Source organism: Zophobas morio, unplaced genomic scaffold (genome assembly GCF_036711695.1).
Source record: "Zophobas morio isolate AGI-343-1 ecotype UQ-CSIRO unplaced genomic scaffold, CSIRO_AGI_Zmor_V1 ptg000016l, whole genome shotgun sequence".
NCBI classification, from domain to species: Eukaryota; Metazoa; Arthropoda; class Insecta; order Coleoptera; family Tenebrionidae; genus Zophobas; species Zophobas morio.
In genome coordinates, this window is record NW_026972121.1 from 5,506,148 (window position 1) to 5,521,198 (window position 15,051).

The window sequence follows — 15,051 nt, forward strand, 5'->3', positions numbered from 1 at the left end:
TCAAGAAACTGACATAAATGAGATTACGAGCAATTAAAACCGTTAATAAAAACTTTTTAAAGACTGGATGTCGAAGTCCAAGAACCTGTATAAAGTGAGAGCAGAACTGCCGGTAGATAAGCACCCTCTGGGTCTTAGGTTATCTCCTGAGGTGAGGTCTGCTGCTTGATATTGACGTCACGCTACGCTATTAAGAGCTCAAATGTTGTTTGTTACAGGAAATTCAGTTCTATTGTCGCCTTGGACATGTTTTGGTCAAAATGGTTAACTACGTATTCGCACGCGCATTTAAGTCGCTTCAAAAATGTTTTTGTTGAATCTGTAGCAAGTAGGAGAGGTCTTCGCAGAGAACCTTGCAGGACGCCAGTGGAAGGGAAATTTTTCTTGCGATACAAACCTGATGACAAAATCCTCGTTTTTGCGTCAGCATTTTCGAATCTTGTTGATTACATATTTCTGATTTCTGTACATATCTGGACAACTTTTTTTTTTCAAGAAAAAATATTTTTGGCTGTGAACATTTATATCGCAAAACATAACTACGTGTTTTAAAAACTGTTGAAAATAGCTATTTATGACTTTCAGACAAGCTTAACCCATATTTCAAAGCCCCAGAATAAAATGACCTATCAAAGGTAGCACACACATTAGATACAATTTTTCTCGTAACACGGTCTGAAAATTTGCCCATGCTGGACTAGAAAGCTTCAGGGAATCGAATGCTTTAACCCGCAAATCGTTTTCTTATGATTTTTCTGTTTTTATTCAATTTTGTACGTTATTCTTGTGCATTGTTGTTTGTAAAGTAAACAAACCAGTGGCGTATCACATGGGTCAAAATTGTCGTTCGTAACCTCACTTTTATTCAATTTAGAACCCAAAAGTGTCTCATGCAAACTTGTTGTAATCCCTTCACTATAACCTTTCCAGTGGCTTTAATGTTATTTCGGCCTCCAAAAACGCCCCTGATGTCTTTTCTATTAAAGAATTTGAAATCTTTTCAGGAACCCCCGTCTTTTTTTAAAGAATATGAAATATTATCGGGGGTTTTTACTGTTTTTTTTTTTTTTTAAAGAATGTGAAACTTTTTCAGGGCCCCTTACTGCCTTTTTTTTAATAATGTGAAATCTCGGGGGGCACTTGTCTTTTTCTTAATAATGTGAAACAATCTCAGGAGCCCTTTCTGCTCTTTTTTAATGAGAAACCTCCACTCGGACTCCTTCTACTGTTTTTTTTATGTTAAAACAATCTCAGGAGTCCTTCCTGTCTTTTTTTTAACGAGTAAGCTTCTCTGGGACTCCTACTTTTTTTAAAGAATGTGAACAATTCTCGGGAGCCCCTATTTTCTTTTTTTTTTTAATGAATGTGAAACAGTCTCAGGACCCCTTTCTGGTATTTTTTCATAACAAACCTTCTCTAGGACACCTTCTGTTGTTTTTTTTTATGAATGCAAAACAATCTCAGGGGGCCTTCCTGTCTTTTTTTTAACGAGTAAGCTTAGCTTCTTTGGGACTCCTCCTTTTTTTAAAGAATGTGAATCATTCTCGGCAGTCCCTACTGTATTTTTTTTAAATGAATGGGAAACAATCTCAGGAGCCCTTTCTGTCCTTTTTTAATGACAAACCTTCTCTGGGACTCCTTCTGTTGTTTTTCTTTATGAATCTGAAACAATCTCAGGAGCCCTTTCTGTCCTATTTTAATGCGAAACCTTCTTTGGGACTCCTTCTGTTTTTTTTTTTTAAGAATGTCAAATAATCTCAGGAGTCCTTTCTGTCTTTTTTCTTTAATGAGTAAGCTTAGCTTCTTTGGGACTCCTGCTTTTTTTTAAAGAATGTGAATCATTCTCGGGAGTCCCTACTGTCTTTTTCTTATGAATATGAAACAATCTCAGGAGTTCTTTCTGTCCTTTTTTTTAATGAGAAAGCTTGTCTGACACTCCTGTTGTTTTTTTAAAAAATGTAAAACAATCTCAGGAGTCCTTTCTGTCTTTTCTTTAATGGGTAAGCTTCTCTGGAACTTCTACTTTTTTTAAAGAATGTGAACCATTCTCGGGAGTCCCTACTGTATTTTTTTAAATGAATGGGAAACAATCTCAGGAGCCCTTTCTGTCCTTTTTTAATGACAAACCTTCTCTGGGACTCCTTCTGTTGTTTTTCTTTATGAATGTGAAACAATCCCAGGAGCCCTTTCTGTCCTATTTTAATGCGAAACCTTCTTTGAGACTCCTTCTGTTTTTTTTTAAATAAGAGTCCTTTCTGTCTTTTTTCTTTAAAGAGTAAGCTTAGCTTCTTAGGGACTCCTGCTTTTTTTTAAAGAATGTCCCTACTGCCTTTTCCTTATGAATATGAAACAATCTCAGGAGTCCTTTCTGTCTTTTCTTTAATGGGTAAGCATCTCTGGAACTTCTACTTTTTTTTAAAGAATATGAATCATTCTCGGGGGTCCCTACTGTCTCTTTCTTATGAATATGAAACAATCTAAGGAGTTCTTTCTGTCCTTTCTTTTTAATGAGAAAGCTTCTCTGGGACTCCTGTTGTTTTTTTAAAAATGTAAAACAATCTCAGGAGTCCTTTCTGTCTTTTCTTTAATGGGCAAGCTTCTCTGGAACTTCTACTTTTTTTAAAGAATGTGAACCATTCTCGGGAGTCCCTACTGTCTTTTTCTTATGAATATGAAACAATCTCAGGAGTTCTTTCTGTCCTATTTTTTTAATGAGAAAGTTTCTCTGGGACTCCTGTTGTTTTTTTTTTTTTTAATAAAACAATCTCAGAAGTCCTTTCTGTATTTCTTTAATGGGTAAGCTTCTCTGGAACTTCTACTTTTTTTAAATCATTCTCGGGAGTCCCTACTGTCTTTTCTTTAAATGAATAGGAAACAATCTCACTGGAGCCCTTTCTGTCCTTTTTTAATGACAAATCTTCTCTGGGACGCCTTCTGTTGTTTTTCTTTATGAATGTGAAACAATCTCAGGAGTCCTTTCTGTCCTATTTTAATGCGAAACCTTCTTTGGGACTCCTTCTGTTTTTTTTAAGAATGTCAAATAATCTCAGGAGTCCTTTCTGTCTTTTTTCTTTAATGCGTAAGCTTAGCTTCTTTGGGACTCCTGCTTGTTTTTAAAGAATGAGAACCATTCTCGGGAGTCCCTACTGCCTTTTTCTTATGAATATGAAACAATCTGAGGAGTTCTTTCTGTCCTTTTTTTTAATGAGAAAGCTTCTCTGGGACTCCTGTTGTTTTTTTTTTAAATATAAAACAATCTCAGGGGTCCTTTCTGCCTTTTCTTTAATGGGTAAGTATCTCTGGGACTTCTACTTTTTTTAAAGAATGTGAATCATTCTCGGGAGTCCCTACTGTCTTTTCTTTAAATGAATGGGAAACAATCTCAGGAGCCCTTTCTGTCCTTTTTTAATGACAAATCTTCTCTGGGACGCCTTCTGTTGTTTTTCTTTATATATGTGAAATAATCACAGGAGTCCTTTCTGTCCTATTTGAATGCGAAACCTTCTTTGGGACTCTTTGTTTTTTTTTTTTAATGTCAAATAATCTCAGGAGTCCTATCTGTCTTTTTTCTTTAATGAGTAAGCTTAGCTTCTTTGGGACTCCTGTTTTTTTTTAAGAATGTCCCTACTGCCTTTTTCTTATGAATATGAAACAATCTGAGGAGTTCTTTCTGTCCTTTCTTTTTAATGAGAAAGCTTCTCTGGGACTCCTGTTATTTAAAAAAAAAATGTAAAACCATCTCAGGAGTCCTTTCTGTCTTTTCTTTAATGGGCAAGCTTCTCTGGAACTTCTACTTTTTTTAAAGAATGTGAACCATTCTCGGGAGTCCCTACTGTCTTTTTTTTAAATGAATGGGAAACAATCTCAGGAGCCCTTTCTGCCCTTTTTTAATGATAAATCTTCTCTGGGACGCCTTCTGTTGTTTTTCTTTATGAATGTGAAACAATCTCAGGAGTCCTTTCTGTCCTATTTGAATGCGAAACCTTCTTTGGGACTCCTTCTGTTTTTTTTTTAAGAAAGTGAAACAATCTCAGGTGTCCTTTTAATGACAAACCTCTCTGGGACTCCTTCTGTTGTTTTTCTTTATGAATGTGAAACAATCTCAGGAGACCTTTCTGTCCTATTTTAGTGCGAAATCTTCTTTGGGACTCCTTCTGTTTTTTTTTAAGAATGTCAAACAATCTCAGGAGTCCTTTCTGTCTTTTTTCTTTAATGAGTAAGCTTCTCTGGGACTCCTACTTTTTTTAGAGAATGTGAAAAAATCTCAGCAGTTCCTTGTCCTGTTTTTTAATGGGAAAGCTTTTCTGGGACTCCTACTTATTTTAAAGAATATGAACCATTCTCGGTAGTACCTACCGTGTTTTTTTAATGAATGTGAATCAACCTCAGGAGTCCTTTTTTCATGAGAAACCTTCTCGGGGACTCCCTCTGTTGGTTTTTTTTTTTATGAATGTGAAACAATCTCAGGAGCCCTTTCTGCCCAATTTTAATGCGAAACCTTCTCTGGGACTCCTTCTGTTTTTTTTTAAGAAGGTGAAACAATCTCAGGTGTCCTTTCTGTCCTAATGAGAAAAGTTCTCTGGGACTCCTTTGGCTTTTTTTAATGAATGTGAACCATTCTCGGGAGTCCCTACTGTCTTTTTTTAAATGAATGGGGAAGAATCTCAGGACCCCTTTCTGTCCTTTTTTAATGCGAAACCTTCTCTGGGACTCCTTCTGTTTTTTTTAAAGAATGTCAAACAATCTCAGGAGTCCTTTCTGTCTTTTTTGTTTAATGAGTAAGCTTCTCTGGGACTCGTACTTTTTTTTAAAGAATGTGAACTATTCTCGGGAGTCCCTACTGACTTTTTTTGTAAATGTGAAACAATCTCAGGAGTCGTTTCTGTCCTTTCTTAATGAGACACCTTCTCTGGGACTTGTGTCTTTTTTTTTTAAGAATGTAAAACAATCTCTCAGGGGTCCTTTCTGTCTTTTTTCTTTAATGAGTAAGCTTCTCTGGAACTCCTACTTTTTTTAAAGAAAGTGAACCATTTTCGGAAGTCCCCACTGTCATTTTTTGAATGAATGTGAAACAATCTCAGGAGCCCTTTTGTCCTTTTTAATGGGAAACAAACTCGGGGGCCCTTTCTGCCCTTTTTTAATGCGAAAGTTTCCCTGGGGCTCCTTCTGATGTTTTTTTTTTTTACAATGTGAAACAAATCTCAGAATTTCTTTCTGCACTTTTTTAAAGAGAAACCCTTTCTAGGACCCCTTCTGCTTTTTTTAAAGAACGTCAACCTTTCTCGGGAGCCCCTACTGTCTTTTTTTTAATGAATGTTAAACAATCTCAGGAGCCCTTTCTATCCTGAAACATTTTCGGAGGCCCCTGGTGTCTTTTTTTTAAAGAATGTGAAACCTTCTCGGGGACCCTTCTGTCTTCACCCATAGAACTAGAATATGGATTCTTGTGTTGGTTTGGAGTTATGTTTCTTTAGGACTAGAAAGCTTCAAGGACTCAAATCCTTCAAACCGCAATGCGGACTTTGGTGCCGTTTTGGAGTTTGTTCCCGTTGAATTTGAATAAAAGTAATAAACCATTCAATGAGAGCTTTCAAATATCTGTACTATTTAAATTAGTAGTAATATTGTCGACAGCTTCTAGTGGAATTATAGAATTTAATCTGGCAATCATAAACAAAAACAATTTTTTTGAGAAAACCATTGATAAAATTACAAACCTGCCCGTAAATAATTTTAAAATTAGCTGCGAAAATCTTTCGATATTGTTAAAACGAAGCCATAAAAAATGATTCAGCCTGTATATTTTTTCATATATTGAGTAGCAAAGGCTTCTGCGGCAACTTTTTGATTCGCAACAATACGGGGTGACCGTCTCCCCTCCCACCCAAAAACCACCCCTGCGACCAACCCTCGGTCGCGCCACATTCATCCAGCCTCGGGGTGGCTTCTCTCCCTCGAATTATTTTAATCTATTCGACGTGACCACTATTTCGACAAATCCACGATAAAACTTTCACGTGATATCGACGTGTTTCCAATGTTTCCAACCGAACGATAATGTTTAGGTGCAATTAATTCGTATTTACGCAAAAATCGGGAATTTTTGCGATGACAAACACACACTGACGATAAACACGCTCTTGAAAATATTTATTTTATTTTGCGTCGGTTCGTTTGGCGATTATCGATTATTATGCGATCAAAACACCGGGCTTTCGATGGACGATTTATGGAGGAGATTCCTTCGCCGGTTTTTCAGGAGTGCTGAACAGACTGTTTCGGCAGTTCGCTTTTTCGGACTGTAAATAATTAATTAAGGAATGGAGTCGATCATGTGTGCGGGACTCCAGCTGGCGGATGATTTTCGGGACTAATGTTTTGTGTAAGGAGGAAAACAACAGACATAAATTTTCTTGGGGAGAGATGCGGTCGTGGGTTAGTCGAACAGCAACAGGGTGTTTACCTTTCAGGCGATTTAAAAAGTTTGTGTGGAAATTTTAGAATGTCGCATTCGGTCCGACGCGAGGTTCTAAATACTAAAAATATGTAGCATAATTTTATAAATTAATAAATTGAACTGAATTATCGCTAATATAGTAATAATATAACAGGAAGAAAATAATAACTTTAGTTGTAGTTATGTAAATTTCAGGGTTGTAGTCTTCGATTTCTTGGTATCACATGTTTGTCGCACGAGAGCAGCATAATACAAGTATTATTTATACTAATAAGCACAATTATAAAAAATATAAAGAGAAAGCAATGTTATTTTCAAAGAATACAAAGCCCAACCACGTTATTGTCGTGCCCCGTGTATGTGTATATCGTTGACAAATCCGTCATTACCCTAACCCAACTTTTTGCATCGTGACATGTGACAGCCCGTCCGCATCCCGCCACCGCCACATCCACACGCCACTTTTTCCACCGAATCGCAGTCGCCTGTGACAGGTGGCCGCCGCAACCCGCCACCTCCATGTGCACGAAAACGTAAACAAAGCATCCCCACCCCCTCATCAAGATGGCGCCCCCCGACCACATGCTTTCCCCGCCACCTCCTCCACCCAATTACCCCCTAATTACGCCCATTCCACGCGTCCTACCTTTCCGCTGCGGTTTGGCCTGTTTCCTCCGTCCCCTAGGTCCCCCAGGAACTCCCGTTGCCATTTCCCATCAAGTTCACCTCGGCACGTCACACGTCCACACGGGCACAACACAAACCAGAAACGTGAGAGATCGCGTTCTTCGGAACGGACGAGCGACGTTCACACACACCCCCAGCCAGAGCCAGACTCTCGGAACGCACCTCTCTGGCCCGCGGCAATGAACACGATTGCCTCTTCGCCATTGGTCACGCGAGGTGCGATGCGATTGGTCGCACCTTCCAGGTTACTCCTACCTGTCCAACCGCCCACGTTGCCGCCGCAGGTGAGCGATGCCGCGGTTCAAGGTCGCCGACGGCGGCGCCCGTCACGAACAGCTGATTCGGCCCGGGACGGACATTTTGGCGGCGACGGAACCGGTTCGGGAGCGTGAATAGCGGGCACGAGGAGCGGGAACCGGTTCGAACAGGGGGGACGGGCTTGGGCGAGCCGACGCCAGAGGGCGGCACGAGGTAGTTGGCGGGATAAAACTAGTCGGTAAGGAAGGACGCGATAAAGCTGAATTTTACGAGGGAAACGGCGAGATTTTTCTCATCTGGGGAACTAAATGACAATCTTAGCAAGCCTGGTGGTGTACATAATTGTGGAAAAACGACCATAACGACAAATATTTTTGAAATTTCTATGCGACGTTGCCACGTTGCTGCCATTTTTTGAGTTTCTTTACCAATACACAGGTCTACAAAAATTTGCAACATCCCTGTTGTTTATAAAAGTAAAATAAATAAACAAATTCTAAAATTTTACTGTTTGCAAATGTCGGTTTTTTATTTTCGTTCTCTCAAGTAAAATTTTTATAAACTGTAAACTTTTAGATTTTAGTCTTGTGGTTTATGAATCCGCCCTTATTTTTTAACTTCTGTTGTGGTGCCAAATGTTATGAGTCTTTATTGCGTTTTTTTCTGTTATTTATGTTTATATTAAATAATAATAACATCGAGAAAGCAATAAAAAAAATCTATCAAAGACAGGCATGGATTTTTGAAGATATGTCTTTGATAGAATTTTTGAATTATTAGATGATGATTAGATTTGTTCTGTTGGACAATAAATTATGTTATTATTATTATTATTATTATGACCGTCAATTTGAAAGTTTGCGACTGTAAAAAAAAAATACAGAGTTACTATTAATGTTTTTTTTGGGAAGTTGGCAACAGATTTAAAATTTTATGATTGCATTGCCGAGTTAAAGTTGAAATTTTGGGGGCCAATTCCAGCTGCCATTTTCTAACTGATTTGGGCGCACTCATGTCAAAACTGACATCTGTGAATTGACTTGCTAACATTGCTGCCAATAATTCAGAATTGCCAACTCAAAAATTATTAATGGTCACCCTATAGCCCCTAGAAATCCATAGTAGCGTCATCCATTGTTGTACGAGTGGAGCAAATGCAGTTGGTAACGCAAAAAATTCCCCTGCTTTGGAACCAAATTGTGTCAGCAGAGAGTTGACAGCTCGTAAACCGTTGTTGTCACGTGGTCTTGGCGTGGTCTTTTTGTTTAAAGTCACTTAAATGTCAATTAATATAACTAATAATTATTAAATAAGATGTTATTGATTAAATTTTATATTTTATTACTACAAACTACAAATTTTAAATCTAACATAAAACCATTTTAAATTTCGCGGTCTGTCAAATGGTGTTAATAATTTTTGTTTTTGTTAAGTTTCCGCCAGGTTTGCTCCACGGTGACGGTACTATGTATTTCTAGGGGCTTTAGGTCACCCCATATATGTAGACGAACCATACGCAAAGTGATGTGATCATAAAATATCGTACATCAAGGTTGCTTTGGAAAATCTGTCACTGCACTGTCTATTAAAAAATAAAGACTAAAAAACTTTTAGAAAATTAAAATTCACGAAGTTTCAAAGTCAACGTGATATTAAATTTTTATAATCGCCTTTTAAATAGGTAAGTATACCGTACGATTTTTTAAATTTGACATGGAAGGAAGCTCTGGAAACAAAAAATGTGAAAGAAACTTGATTATTTTTTATGTAAATGTGACTATCATTGACACAAATTGAGGTTAAACTAGAGATGTTAGTGAATAAAAAACGGTTGTTTAACGAGACATGTTTTTTTTTTGTTTTATTATATAATATATATTTTTTTTAATTATTTGCTTTAATAAATGTGTAACATATCAACAAAATTGTTTGTTCTAACCTCAAAATTAAAAGCGCCTAAAAACCAATTGGTGCTGAAAATTTGAATTTGACATCAGGTATGCCATCATAAGATTTTAAATATCTTGCCAACCTGACAAAAAAAACACAAACATTAATAACTATTTTGTTTTCCTCGTATTATTATTTATAATTCTGCTAATTTGTTATTTGTAGCTAATTAAGTATTTTAGGAGAAATTTAAAAATAAAACACTTCATTTCTGGCGCAGCCCGATCTAGCGCTCGGTTCTTTTCGCCTTAGTCGGAAATAACGGTAGTGGGAGGAGCCGCAGGTGGGGTATACACACAACTAACGCAACTAAAATTAAAAACTTTTTATTTTCATCCGACTTCTGTATTTTTTGTGTACTAATTACAAAATAAATAACAACCTTAAAGTATTGTAAACACTGTTCAATAAAAAAGTACCGGCTTTAAATGTGAAGTACGTGAATTATTTATCCAGCCTGCAAATCGGACTCCTCTGCACCATCTCCAAATCCACCTTGGGCCCAACCAAATCCCGAATATTCGTCAAACCATACTTAATCATCGTGGGTCTTTCCAAAGACAACCCCCACGCAATCACTCTCACGTTCTCCGGCAAACCCATGGCTAACAACATCTCGGGCCTGAACATCCCAGAATTCCCCAGTTCAATCCACTTCCCTAGACCGTTATGGAAGCAGAAAATCTCCATACTGGGCTCAGTATACGGGTTATAAGCAGGCTTGAATTCAAGCTCCGTGATCCCCAACTTTTTGAAAAATTCGGCAAAAACGCCAATTAAATCCCCCAAAGTCACGTCGTAGTCGGCGATCACGCCTTCAACTTGACAGAATTCGGCCAAATGGGTGGCGTCGAGCGTTTCGTTCCGGAATACTTTGTCAATACTGAAGAGTTTGGTGGGTTTGAATTGTTTCTGTTGGGCTAATTTGTACAGCATTCGCGCGCTGTTGGCGGTGGTGTGGGTGCGGAGGAGGTTTTTCTGGGCTTCTTCGATCTTCCAGTCGTAGCGGTAGCTAGAAATAATTAAAACTGACTTGAATTATTGGTTGCCTATGTAACCACACTAAAAATTTCAAAAGTGAGGTTATAAACGACATTGTGACAGCGAAGTGGCAAACTTGATAAAAAAAAATGTTTACCCTATTGATCCATAGCCGCCTTTACTGTGCACCTCCTTCACCCTCTCTTTATATTCCTCTGGAAACTTTGTGCTAATTTTGGGGTCTGAAACGAAAAAAGTGTCGTGGGCGTCCCTAGCTGGGTGCTGCTGGGGTTGGAACAACGCGTCGAAATTCCAGAAGGAGTTCTCCACGTAGTTATTCGTAGGCATCTCAGAGAACCCCATTTCCAAGAAAATCTGTCTGAACTCAAACCTGACTTTCAACAATGGGTGCAAATACCCACAATCCAGAGGCGTCCCCAAAGCGTCAAAATTATACTCCTTGAACGACAAGTTCTTCCAGTTTCCAGACACCAACATATCAGCAGTTAAATCCGTCTCCAGTTTTGTCAAAGTTAGACTAAAATCGCGCCCTTTACTCAAAAGGAAACTCTTCTGAACCACTTCTTGTATGAGTTTTCTCTTTTTATACTCCTGTTTCACACTATCAGCAATCTGGGCTGCATGCCCCGACAGAATTAACTTCAAATTAGCTTGAACCGTGTCCACAATTTTGTGTACTTTCTTTTTGATAACGGGGGCCGCTCCGTTTTTATCCATAACGATCCACCCGGCTGACATTGCTTTACTAAAACCGACCTTCGCGTTCGGGATTTTCATGAGATCCGATTGGGGGATTCCATCGTCGGGAACGGCGTTGTAGATTTTTGCTTCGTGGCTACCTGTTTCCACAATTAGTTTGCCTTCTTCAGTCAATTCTATGAACTTGTCGCTTTGGGGCTCCGCGACGAGGAGGTCACCGTGTGCTTGGATACTTTTAAGGGCCCCGATTATTTTTTGGTGGTCTTCTTGGAACTGTTTTGATAGTTCTAGGGTGCTTATGGGTTCGGACTCGGAGACTCGGTGGAGGATTTTTTCGCTTAGGTCTGTCATTGTGACAGGTGCTAGAACGTCTTTTTTTAGATTTGTGTGGAAGTGATGCAATTAATTACCTGATTGATTAATTCAACGTGTTAAAAGATAACCTAGTCACCGGTGACGGAATATGACATGTCACTGTCACTTGTCACTTTTCAATAATGCCAACTGTCATTTAACACGTTATGTGGTGGAAGTGGCTAAAAACACTTCACCGGTTTATTAAACAACGACATGGTTGATTTTATCATAGATCAATATAATTTGTGTTTTATACTAGCAAAACGTCTTCAACTAAGAATTTTGTTGAAATCGTAATAACTCAATGGATTTTTTTCGGAAAAATGTTTTGGAAACATTGTGTTCTATTTTGTATGAATTTTTAAATGTTTTTAGTGACAATTTTTGTATATTAACAGTGAGAAAAAAAATGAACAATAAAAATAATCGAAAATTCGAAAAATCGAGAAATCTAATAACAGAAAAATCGAAACCTTAAAAAATCATAAAACCGAAAAATTGAAAAATCGAAATATCGAAGAACTGAAAATCGAGAAATCGGAACTCCCAAATTTAAAAAATCGGATAACTGAAAAATCGAAACTTCGAAAAACCGAGAAATCGAAAAATCAAAAGATCAAGAAATAGTGGAGTCGAAAAGTCGAACAATAGGCCAAAATCAAAAAATCGAAAAGTTAAAAATTGAACAATTTATAAACTGAGAAATTGACAATCAAAATATCGAAAAATCCAAATGTTGATAAATCAAAAAACTTAAAAATTCGGAAAATTGAAAAATTGAGAGATTAAAAGATCCAAAGAACGAGAAATCGAAAAGTGATGAAGTCGAAAAATCGAAAAAAGAGAAATCGACCAACAAAAAGTTAAAAGTTGAAAAATTGGAAAAGCGGAAAAATCAAAAAACGAAAAAATGGAAAACTGGAAAAACTAGGAAACCGAAATAGGCCAAAATAAAAAATTGAAAAACTGATAAATCGAAAACCTGGACAATCAAATCTCGATTAATCGGGAATGAAAAATTAACAAATCTAAAACCAGGAAGTAAAAAAATCGAAAGATTAAGAAATATTGAAAAATTAAAATATCGAAAGATTGAAAAATCTAAATTTGAAAAATCCAAAAATTGAAAAATCGAAAAAATAAAAAGGTAGACACATCTAAAAATCCAGAAGTCAAAAATAGAAAGTCAAATTTGAAAAATTAAAAAATCGAAAATTTGACAAAATGACAATTGAAAAACAGAAAATCTAAAACCGGGAAGTCGAAAAATCGGAAGATTAAGAAATCGAAACTTTTGAAAAATTGAAATATGGAAGAGCTGAAATGAAAAATCGAGAAATCGAAAAATCGAAAATTTTAAATATTGAAAAATTAAAATCCCAAAAAATTGACAAATCTAAAATTTAAAAATCGAAAAAGTCAAAACTCGACACATCGAAAAATCCAGATATTTCTTTTTTGTTTTTTCAAAACATGCAAACTCTTTGAGTTTTCATTTTTAGATTTTCCAGTTTTCCATTTTCCAACTTTTGGATGTTTCAATTTTTAGATTTTGCAGTTTTTCGATTTGCAGTTTCAAAAATTTGCAGTTTTCCGATTTGCAATTTTCCGTTTCGGTTTTTCAATGTTTTGGTTTTATAATTTTTCTTTTTTCAGTGTGAAATTTTTCAGTTTTTGAATTTTTCAATTTTTCGGTTTGCGATTTTTGATTTGCAATTTTTCTAGATTTCATTTTAAATACATATGTAATAATAATGTCCTTTTTTATTTTGCGACTTTAGAATCGTTTAATTTTTCAATTATTGGAATTTATAACTTTTTCATTTTTATTCGATTTGCCAATTTTTTGATTTAGATGTTTCATGTTACAGCTTTTCAATTTTCCAATTTTTCGATTCGATTTGTTTTTTCTTCTGTCCAATTTTTCGATTTTTATTTTTTCAGTGTTTCAATTTTTCGTTTCGTCGGTTCTTCGATTTGCAATTTTTTGATTTTTCATTTTTTTATTCCTTCAATTTTTCGATCTAAAATTTCTCGAATTTTCAATTTTTCATTTAGATTTTTATTTTATTTATTTTTACAAATGTTCAGTTTTTCAATGTTCCAATTTTATAATTTTTGTTTTTTTAATTTTTCGATTTGCAGTTTTCAGTTTTTCATTCTTCACTTTTCGAGTTTTCGTTTTCAAATTTTTCAGTTTTTTGATTTTCTAACTGTTGGATGGTTCAATTTTTATAATTTTCAATTTTTCAATTTGCAATTTTTCGTTTCGATTTTTTTATGTTCTTTATTTTTGCAATTTTTCGATTTTCCAACTTTCAGATTTTTCAATTTTTCGTTTTTTCATTTAGATTTTTTATTTTTGATTTTTCAATTTTTTGCGATTTTAGAATTGTTTCATTTTTCAATTATGTATTGGATTTTATAACTTTTTCATTTACATATTAATTTTTCGATCTTACAATGTTACAGATTTCCGATTTTATAATTTTTTCGAATCGATTCGTTTTTTCTTCTTTCCAATTTTTCAATTTTTCGTTTCGTCAGTCCTTTGATTTGCAATTTTTCGGTTTTTAATTTTTTTGTTTCTTCAGTTTTTCGATTTAAATTTTCTGGAGTTTTCAATTTTTAAAATTTTCGATTTGCGGCTTTCATTTTCATTTTTAATTGTCTGTATTTTTACAATTTTTCATTCTTCACTCTTCGACAAATATTTCAGTTTTTCGATTTTCCAACTTTTGGATGTTTCAATTTCGTAAAATTTGCTATTTTTCGATTTACAATTTCACGAATTTTCAATTTTTCGATTTGCAATTTTTTGTTTCGGTTTTTTTATGTTCTTTATTTTATCCATTTTTCGGTTTTTCAGTGTTCTGAGTTTATAATTTTCTTTTTTTCAATGTGAATTTTTTTCATTTTTTGACTTTTCAGTTTTTCGATTTGAAATTTTTCGTTTTCTCAGTTTTTCTAGATTTCGTTTTAAATATGTAATAATAATAATCTTTCCAATGTTGGAATTTTAGAATTTTCATATTTTAATTTTCCAGTTTCGATTTTTAAGTTTTCAATTTCTCGACCTTCAATTTTTTAATTACAGCTTTTCGATTTTGCAATTTTTCGGATTTCCAATTTTTCGATTCGATTCGTTTTTTCTTCTTTCCAATTTTTCGATTTTCTTTCTACGTTTTCGATTTTGCAATTTTTCATTTTTTCAGATTTTCAATTTCTCAGATTTTCCTGTCTTTGTACTTTTTCGATTTTCCAACTTTTCGAGTCAGAAAAATGGAAAAATTGGAAATTGTAAAAACCGAAAACGTACAAAATGAAAACTTGCAAAAATCTAAAAATTGGAAATTAAGAACTAGAAAAATTGAAAAAACGAAAAATGGGTCGAAATCGAAAGATTGAAAATTAAAAATCGAAAAAGTAAAATAATCAACAAATCGAAAAATCCAGGAGTCAAAAATCGAAAAGTCGAAGAATATTGAAAAATCCCAAAACTGAGATATCCAAAAACTCAAAAATGAAAGAAAAACTGAAAAATGGAAAACTTGAAAAATCCGAAAACTGAAACATCCAAAAAGTGAGAACCTAAAAAGTCGAAAAATCGAGCAATCGAAAAATTCCAAAAATGAAGTCGA

General features: G+C 35.3%; 2 protein-coding genes across 4 annotated transcripts in view; both read right to left on the reverse strand.

Moving 5' to 3' along the window:
- The window catches only part of LOC135129625 (zinc finger protein 1), a 794,849-nt gene extending 787,328 nt beyond the window's left edge, over positions 1-7,521 (reverse strand). For all 3 annotated transcript variants that reach the window (XM_064056834.1, XM_064056833.1, XM_064056829.1), the window contains exon 1: positions 7,104-7,521. In XM_064056834.1, the coding sequence (XP_063912904.1) occupies positions 7,104-7,167 (64 nt within the window). In that variant the 5' untranslated portion in view covers positions 7,168-7,521. The remainder of the gene's footprint in view (positions 1-7,103) is intronic.
- Positions 7,522-9,662: 2,141 nt separating this feature from the next.
- Positions 9,663-11,568, reverse strand: LOC135129619 (phenylalanine--tRNA ligase alpha subunit). Its single transcript, XM_064056815.1, has 3 exons — positions 11,464-11,568; positions 10,491-11,415; positions 9,663-10,364 (listed from the first exon to the last, which is right to left on the reverse strand). Exons 2-3 carry the CDS (start codon positions 11,402-11,404, stop codon positions 9,797-9,799), a joined length of 1,482 nt encoding a protein of 493 aa, XP_063912885.1. The 5' UTR covers positions 11,405-11,415; positions 11,464-11,568; the 3' UTR covers positions 9,663-9,796.
- Between the last annotated feature and the right edge of the window lie 3,483 nt (positions 11,569-15,051).